The sequence below is a fragment of the Cavia porcellus genome, unplaced genomic scaffold (genome assembly GCF_034190915.1).
Source record: "Cavia porcellus strain 051 isolate PalLab524CR breed Dunkin Hartley unplaced genomic scaffold, mCavPor4.1 scaffold_16, whole genome shotgun sequence".
NCBI lineage: Eukaryota > Metazoa > Chordata > Mammalia > Rodentia > Caviidae > Cavia > Cavia porcellus.
In genome coordinates, this window is record NW_026947499.1 from 15,080,501 (window position 1) to 15,089,358 (window position 8,858).

The 8,858-nt window shown below is 43.5% G+C and overlaps 1 protein-coding gene across 4 annotated transcripts in view; it reads left to right on the forward strand.

The window, feature by feature from the left end:
* Suds3 (SDS3 homolog, SIN3A corepressor complex component) overlaps nt 1-8,297 on the forward strand; it is a 34,594-nt gene extending 26,297 nt beyond the window's left edge. For 2 of the 4 annotated variants that reach the window (XM_013141894.3, XM_003478286.5), the window contains 3 exons: nt 1,811-1,895; nt 5,042-5,127; nt 5,217-8,297. In XM_013141894.3, the coding sequence (XP_012997348.3) occupies nt 1,811-1,895; nt 5,042-5,127; nt 5,217-5,241 (196 nt within the window). In that variant the 3' untranslated portion in view covers nt 5,242-8,297. Of the gene's footprint in view, nt 1-1,810; nt 1,896-2,904; nt 3,915-5,041; nt 5,128-5,216 lie in introns of those variants that run through there. The other 2 variants (XM_013141893.2, XM_013141895.3) reach the window with 1 other exon arrangement.
* Nucleotides 8,298-8,858: the final 561 nt, after the last annotated feature.

Here is an 8,858-nt window from a genome sequence, read left to right on the forward strand (position 1 = left end):
GGCCACACCTGGTAATGAGAGACTAGAGGTGACGAACTGGATCAGTCTTTACTCCTGGTGTCCTCTGTGAAACCAGTCAAATGTTGTGCTTTATTAGAAGTCCAGGAGTAGAGCAGACAGTGTTTGCTCTACTTGGCTCTATATTGATCTTGTTTCCATGAGGTAATATATGTTCACACCACGCCCATAACCTTTCTTTATTATTTAGAAAGTAGAATCAGTGACTTTAGGTTAGCTACAATTTGTTTTGTGTTTCTGTCTGTGTTTTTTTTTTTTGTTTGGTACAGGCAATAGAACTTGGAACCTTACACTTGCCAGGCAGGTGCTTATGTGTATCTCTTTAGTAACTCACAGTTTCCATACATTAACTGTGAGTATTCGTTTTCCTTTCCATTTTAATTCTAAACATTACTCAAGACATTGCGGTTTACATAGTGTAGTTGGCTTAGATGTGGGAGGGAAACCAAGGGAAATGTTAGACTATTGCTGTGAACATTAGTTCATATTAGTTCATATTAATGGTGTGGCTGTACGCATTGTACAATTTGGACCTTGTGATGCAACCTGTTTAGAATAGTGAAGGTCCTCTGACCCAGTTTGCCAGCCAATACATGGCCAAAACAGCTTTAAAAGTTGGATCTAAACCAATCTCTCTGTTCTTGTTGCATTTATAATTCCCTTTTTTAAAACAATGTTTTCATCAGCTAAACTGACTTGGAAATCTGTGTTTTCAGTGCCTGAATAGCAGGTTAAAGCGTGCGTGGCACCTAGATTAGAGAAAGCTCACTGTGGGTGAGAAGAGTATCCTGAAAGGTGGTATCTGGGCATTAGATTATTTCATTATATCAGCAGATCATAATCTGCCAAGGAGAAGATGCAATTCTTCCTGGGAGATGTGTTTCGGTAGGCTTTACATGGGTGTATAGATGGGTGTAGCTAGGTTTTTATAGCCAGAGTTGACCTAAGGTAATGTTGTCAGTTGAACTGGGGCCGGCTCAGGCCAGCGCTGTCAGCAGCAGTTTAGCTTACATTTCTAACTCTTGTAAGCCAGCAGCTGCTCTTTCATCCCGTTGTCTCATTTGAGCTTTGGCCTTCATCCTTGGTAGGATGAAGTTCTGTAGGTTGGAAGTGATTCTGTACTGCAGGCCAAAAGAGTAGGGCTGCAAAGGAGCATCTGTCTTGTGTCCTTTAAAGCAGTTTTCCCGCTTCTCTAGGCCAGCGCATGCCAAGTCCGATACCTTTTGGTACTTGACATGACGTTCAAAGCCTCACCTCATTAGCGTTTGCAGATGTGATTATGAAATGTTCCCGCATTCTGCTTGAAGCTCTGTGGCCTTGTTCGGTCTTTATACCAACCTCCAGGGTAGTCAGTTGTATATAGTAAGTGCTTGGTGGTCATTTTTGAGTGAATGAATAAAGGACTGAATTCAGCCTTCTTTCTGTGGATACCTTACTTGCACCGAAAATAAGTAACAGAACAATTCTTCAAGCCTAACCATGTGTTTTGTTCACATAGCTATCTTCAGTGTTTGAGGGGAATGGCCAGAAAGTGGAAACAGATTTTACTGATAAATGTTTAATTTAGTTTTTGAACTAGGTGATATAGTGAAAGAGTAAATCATAGTTTTCCAGCTCTTTCTTCAGTTGCTACTTTCCTTTTGCAAAGGGGCCAAGGATTGTCGGATTCAGAAGTTTAATCTCTTCTGAGGGTGAAAACCCAGAAGTCCTCTGAAGTTCCAACTCTTGCTCAAATACCAGTTATTAAGACCACTTTATATATATTTTTTACATTTGTGCCCTGTTTTTGCAGGTACCATAAGAGCCAAGCCATCTATCTGGAGTCAAAGGATAACCAGAAACTGAGCTGCGTCATCAGCTCAGTTGGAGCCAATGAGGTAGGGACTGAATTTCTTCACCCCGAGGAAAACAGAATGTGCTCTGTGAAGAGTGGAAAATATGACAAACCTGAAATGAAAGTTCCACCAACAACTCCAGTGGAGTCATGTCTAATATGTGGGTTGAATTCAGACGTTAATGCTTTGTGGCATAGTTGGAGTCACCCTTGAAAATCTACCCCATATATTGGTTTGCGTCCAGTATTTGCAGCTCTGTGTATTCCTGGTGGTATTGGTGAGCCCTCTCTGCAGTAATTGATCTGGGAGCCATGAGGTACAATGTAGGGGAGAGCAGAAGGCAAGTCTGTGTGAGGCCTGTACATTCCCACCCTTGATGCTGCAGCTTATCTACTAAGAATGGCGTTAGTCGGTGGAGCATGCTCCAGCTTTGTTGTGTTATTGCCCTAGAGTTTTTAGATTTGTATCTTGCTATGAGGATTTAATGAGGCACCTGGCACAAGGTCCAGCACCCAGTAAGTGCTCATTGAGTGAGTGCACTTTCAGTCAGCATATAACTGCTAGACTGTGCTCTGTGCCACCTGATATGTCCTGTTGTGCTTCTGAATAGCAGGCTGCCAGGCTCATGTGCTTGGACATTGGTCTCCTGCTGACAGGGTCTGTTTTTAAGAGTTGTACCCAAACATCATGTGACTACCCTATGAGCTCTCCACCTGGCCCTTCATTAGGAGGGTGGGTGTCCAGCAATATCTAACTTGCATTGTTAAAGAAGGTTTAAAACTTTAATACCTGGATTGGCTTGATCTTTTATCAGTCTGCAAATGTCTGCAAAGAAATTGATTTTTACGTGTCTACCCTCTGTAACTTATTCATGCCAGTGCACAGTAAATCTAATGAAACTGGATTATGAAATAACTTAAGCCTCTTGTATTCTCCCAGCTTCCTGAACTGAAAATGCCCTCAAATGTGACTAGTTTGCAAAATGATTTGTTTACTTAAAAGTTCAAAAGAGTCTTCTAGATAAGTGAATGTCACCCTTCTCTGGGCTTAGGATCTGGGTCACCTCAGGCCCAGCCAGAGCCAGGACCAGGGGCTGAAGAGGAGGTGCCTCACTTGGATGATGGAGCAATTGTTCCTGCCCTCCTGGGCTGCTCGGCAAAAACACATGTGACTTCCTGGTACCTAAACCCAGCTTCAGAACTGCTGCCTTGTACTCCTCTGTGGCACCTCAGGAAAAATTGAAATGGATGTTCGATTGCTTCATACCCAGCCCTCCCATTGAGGTTGACACTTCTTGCCATGAAAGAGTGTTTGTGAGATGTGATGAGGGAATGATGCCATGGCAGCGGGTCCATGGCAGCTTGGGAGGGTAAGGAAGAAACCTTGGGCTTTGCAGGCTTGCAGCTGTGGTGAGGGGAGAGCAGCTCTTATTTCTTAGAAGTCTTTCAGCTCAGCTCCTGAGTGATGTGGGAGCTGCTTGGTTGTGATGTAACTCGGCTCTGGGCAGGTTTGGTGGGCAGCTCTGAGTGTGTTAGTGATTCCCTGATTCAAGCCTCTTGGGTTCAGTTTTCAGTTTGAAATGGTTCTGCATGTTCCTTTAGAGACTCAGCTTTATGTAAGAGCTTTAGCTTGTTTCATTTTTAAATCAGTGTGTTTGATTTTAAAGTCTGTCTGTTGCTGAATAATCACATCAAAGAAACTTAGGTGAAACTGAGAACAAGCTTTTTTTTTTTTTTTTAAAGTATTTACTTATTTAGAACAAGCTTTTTTTTTTTTTTTTTTTGTCTTTTTCATTTTTATCGGTACCGGGGATCGAACTCACGACCACCTGCTTGCAAGGCAGGTGCTTATGCCGCTGAGCTAAACCTCCAGCCCCAGAACAAGCTTTTTTAAAACCTGAAAACAGTGGGGGAAGGAGGATACATCTGCAAACTTAGAGTTGTGTAGATGAAATGCAGACCTTTCAAAAACTCAGACTTGAGTTCCTTCCATTCAATTGCACGTCAACTGAGAGCTAGGTAAAAAGAAGAGTTGGGCTGGTTTACCGGAGAAGAGCCAAAAGGCTTTGATGTCAGGCTCTGGGGTCAGTCGGGACAAGTCACTTAGCCTTTCCAGGCTTTGTCTCGTCTGTAAAATGGGGCCCACTTACTCCACAGGCTTGTTCTGGGCTGAAGCAGCTTAGTGTGATAGGCACGGTGTCTGGGCATGGTGTGGAGGGCAGGAGGCCTTGCTCACTTGCTCAGGTGCCTCTTCCTCCTCCCCTGGCTGCAGGGTGCCACTCGCTGAGTGCAGTTGTTGGCTCTGGCAGTCCCCTGTGGCAGGAGTTGATGCAGCACCACATGTGTGCCCTGCAAAGTGAACCAAGTCTGATGCCTTCTGTGGGGGAAGGAGGTGGTGAGGAGGGAAGACTGTCTTAACCTCTTTAGCTTTTTTGAATCCTTACTGGGCCCCAGCTCCCTCAGGGCAGCTTTTTATTGATGGTGTTACTTTTTCCTGTTTCCATCACAGCTATTAGCCTTAACTAACCCTAATCAGAAGAAACGGTATTGAAGGCTAGATGATATAGAAGTCCCTCGCGGCAAGGAAAGCATTTTTAAATTTGACAGGAAGTTTATGTTCATGAATGTACATTCGTTGCATATTGCTAAGCCTATTGTAAACCGAATCCGGAGTCCTTATGACAAAGCCAGACATGACAGCACACATCTATAGTCCTGGCACTCTGGGAGGCTGAGGCAACGTAATCACAAATTTGAGCCTAGATTGGGCAATTTAGTGAGAGCTTGTCTCAAAATTAAATAGGTATACACACACATGTGTATATACGTAAAGCTGTTGGGGATTGGGCATAGCTCAGTGGGGTGGCCCAGTGTGTGTATGTGTGTGTGGGGTACCCTTGTGACCCAGGGAGAAAGTGGAGCCCAAGTTTGCTGTGCTGGTTTCTTAGTCAGTGGCATGGGGCCTGTTGGGGGAGGAGTGTGTGCAGGGCTGACGTAGGTGGACCTTCACAGTGGCCATGGTCACAGCGTGCTTGTGAAGCCTCAGGCGTTGAGATAGCCCATTCGTCCTGAGGTGGAGGTGGTCAGTTTTCTCCCCAGCCTATCTCATGCAAACGCTGTAATGCTCTGGGAGATTTGCCCCTGAGTGCTTCTCAGCTTCTCCTCTTGCTTCCTCTCCTGTCCCCGCAGATCTGGGTGAGGAAGACAAGCGACAGCACCAAGATGAGGATCTATCTGGGCCAGCTTCAGCGTGGGCTCTTTGTGATCCGCCGGCGGTCAGCGGCTTGACTTTCTACAGTGTCCCTCTTCCCTTCACCCTTTTTCTGGAGTGGTTTTTATTTTTGTTTTGTTTTCTTCTTACTAGAAAATTTTTAACTTACCGGGAATAACTACTTGGCCTTGGAAATGGAGAACCCTGTTGTGGATTCTGCAAGGCACTTTGTGGCTGGCCACTTGCATCTTTCTGTCATTCTTTCCCGCCTCGACTTCTTCTAGACACCTGTCAGCGCTGGACTCTTAACTTTCAGGAGTATTGGGAGTTTGTTTTATTTGATTTCTTTATTTTTTGCTAACACCTTTTTAAAAACCCTCCTTTGAGTTTGAAAGGATAGGCCTTTTAATTAATTATCTTTAGGTCTTTCTCCTGTGAAAAAGAGCAGGAAGGAATATACGCTGCAGTGCATTTCATGTTTTGAATCTGATTAGTGGATCACGTAGCTGCTTCCCTTGTCAAGCCCAATTCACTGTTTTCCCAGCAGCTTGGGGCAGAGGTTCCAGCAAAAGGAGATTAATTCTCCTGGCTCGCAGCCATCTCAGAGAAATAAATGCCTGTGTAACATCTGGCACATGCCACCCATTCCCCTGGCTGAACGACAGAAGACTGCACTATAGTAAATGGAGCTGGGATAGGGGACATTTCACATTCATAATGTGTTGAAGTTACCATATTTTAAATGTTATCTAATGCAGGTGATTTAGTCAGACACACTTATTCTAGCTCAGGCTGGAACAAGAAGTGGTAATTGCAGAAGTTTTCATTTGTAATTCCTTTTCCTCCCTAGTTCCTAAATAGATAGAAGTAAGCACCTGTCACAGGCTGATCATCTAGGTTCTCTCATAGGCAGGGTGGGGAGATTGATAGTGTAATAATCAGCGATCTGTAGACTCACTGCATAATGCAAGTGTCACTTTCGGTGCTGGTACCATTATCGCACATTGGCTATTCCGCACCACAGAGCTTGTCACCAGGCCCTGCGCACTCATAGGAGATCTGGCCCGGTTGGAGACTAGGAAAGCTGTGCCGAGGCTGCCCCCAAACCTGCCTCTTCCTGATGAGCTCTGATGAAACAACCTTGCCTGCACTCCCTGCTTCTTCTCTCTGCCCCTTGATTGGAGAAGTGATTGGCTCACTGGATGGTGGGCTTTTGTATTCTGGCTGCCATCTTGAGGCGCCAGGCATTTGGCACTAACTTATTAGCATCTCCCTGGACAGTCAGTAGAGCTTACACGTTTTAGGAAATCTTTGTAAGTCCACTGGTTCCTTGCTCATAGCCCAGTGGAATCTTTTCCTATTCCTTTTCTCTTGATACACGTCCGCACAGCAAGTTGGGAGTCTGTGATGATAAATCACCTCCCAAGTTCTGACTTCCATGGAGACCAAAGGGTTCCCAGAGGAAAGACTTGTACAGGTATATTTTTGTTTTAATTTATATCCATTTTCCTTTATTGAAATTTGTGTTCGTCTTACTTAGAAAACAGGATAAATGATAATGGTTATCACAGGCTCCCTGGGTGTCCTGTTTCTTTTTCAGTCTTCATCCCCTCATTGTTAACAGGTTCACCACAGTGAAGCAAGGCCACAATAGCAGAGGCCTCCCCTTGGCTTTGTCCTGGGTTTATGCTTTGAAGGGAAACTTCTCTTGCTTGAATTGTTACTGATGTGTGTCATAGCATATAACTTGTTTATCATCAAGTGCATGATAGAAGTTTATTTAGATACATTCAAAATGCATTTGCCATCAAAAATCTAAGAAACTAAAGAACAACCTGATTGTCTTCCTTGACCTCTTCAAAAGTATGCCAAAGTGTCTTTTTATTGGAAAGGATTGTGTTGCTAGCCACTGGGAACTCTGCACTGAAGCAGAAACAAGTGGCCTTTTTTCTTGGTGTCACTTTTGTTAAGTAACTATTTATTTGAAGACCAGGGTGCAGGCATCTTTCCATTTTCTGTAATGATTGAGGATATCTGAGACCTTATTTAGACATGATTTTGACCCTACCACTGCCTTCTCAGCATCTTCACAACTCAATCATGACCTTGTCACAGTGGGGGGAATGTAAGCAGTCCCGACACTAATACCAGTACTAACACAGCATAACAGGTTACAGTCCTAATAGCAGCTTTAGTTTTTATTTAGTCACCCCAGAGAAGAAAAAGTGATAGTGAACTATTCTGACAGACCTCTGTGGTGACCAGGGACAGGCGTCCTCCGTTAATGAAGGGAGCTCCGTCTGTGGTAGACGGATGCTTAACCAGGAAGGGACGCACACTCTTAGATCGCTGGAGTGAAAGGGGCTGGTTTTCAGCCTCACTGGCCTTCTTACTTTACGAGGTATTGGGCTCACCGTAGGCCTAGCACACATGTTCATGTTGGCAAGTGCTGGTCCGGGTAGTTCTGACTGAGAACCTGTGTGTGCGTGGTTTGTTAGAGACATCTGCCTCAAGTGTTATATCCAACATTTTCTTAGAATGTATCTCAATATTTATTTTGCCTCCTTATGGGGGCATTTGTGCCTCCCCTCTGTGTCCTTTCTCCCCAAGCTGACGTCCTATTGTATACTTTCTAGGTAGACGTCTATAGCCGTACTGAAGCCCAGGTGTTCCCATTCATTTGAATTTCAGTATTTGTGGTTGTCTACTAATTATCTAGCCTAATTTTTACTTTAAACTTCTAACTATAACAAGCTTAAGGTCCCAGAATCTGATCTGCAAATCAAGCTATACATATTTGTATAGGAGACCCTGTGTTCAGGACTGGGTGGCTTTTCTTACAGAAACAGGGATGGGGTGGGGTTGATTGCATATTTATAACCTAATGCTGCTGTGGGTGGGAATCTTTTTTACAGTATTTTCTGTCTTTGTTTTTCTTTTAACGTTTCCTTTGTCTTGAATTTTTACTAATAATTTACCCCTTACTTAAAATTTTTTGTTTCTTGTGTGGGAATTTGGAATCTTGGTACTTAGTATTATACTGAATTTTTTCAGAGAGCAACACATTTTAATACCAGAACATAGCAAATCTGCAGCCGTTTCAGGCAAGGGTGGACTTTTTATAAAACATCATTAATTGTTACCATTAAATATTCTGAGAGCTGAATGTACAAATGTAAAAAGATAGGGTTTTTTTTTTTTTTAAAAATAATAAACTTTAAGAAACAAAAGCAATTTGTATCCTGTTGTTATATCCACTGGCTTGATAAGTGATGGAAATGTTGTTCTAGGTTTTTCTGCCATTGATACTAGGTAAGGAAGTTGGGAGAAAGGGAGGGATATACTAGGTACTTGCGCACTATCAGGAAAGAGTGAGGTAGAGGATGATGTTAGAAAGGCTAATCCTCAGTTGTATAGAGAGGAGTTGAGGGGTATTTACCTGCAACTGTGATGTACTCTTTCCTTTTGGAGATGATCCTTATTTATCCTGGATGATGTTGTGCGTGAGATACATGATTGAGATCATTATTTTGGTATTCGAGACCAGTGCCTGCCCATGCTACCCAATGATGGTATTTGGACTGCTCCCTGTGATGTACCCTCAAGACTGCCCTTGCTGCCACAGGGGACTGACCCACTGTTCATGATGTTGTGTGCACACATACTGGGAAGGACGGCTTTCTGCATTAGGTAATGTGGAGAGGCCGTTCCTGCTTTTTGTATTTTGCTGTAATTCATATGGAAAAACACACAAACCTAATTGTAGCAGTGTTGAAATGTGAGTGCCTCAAGAGT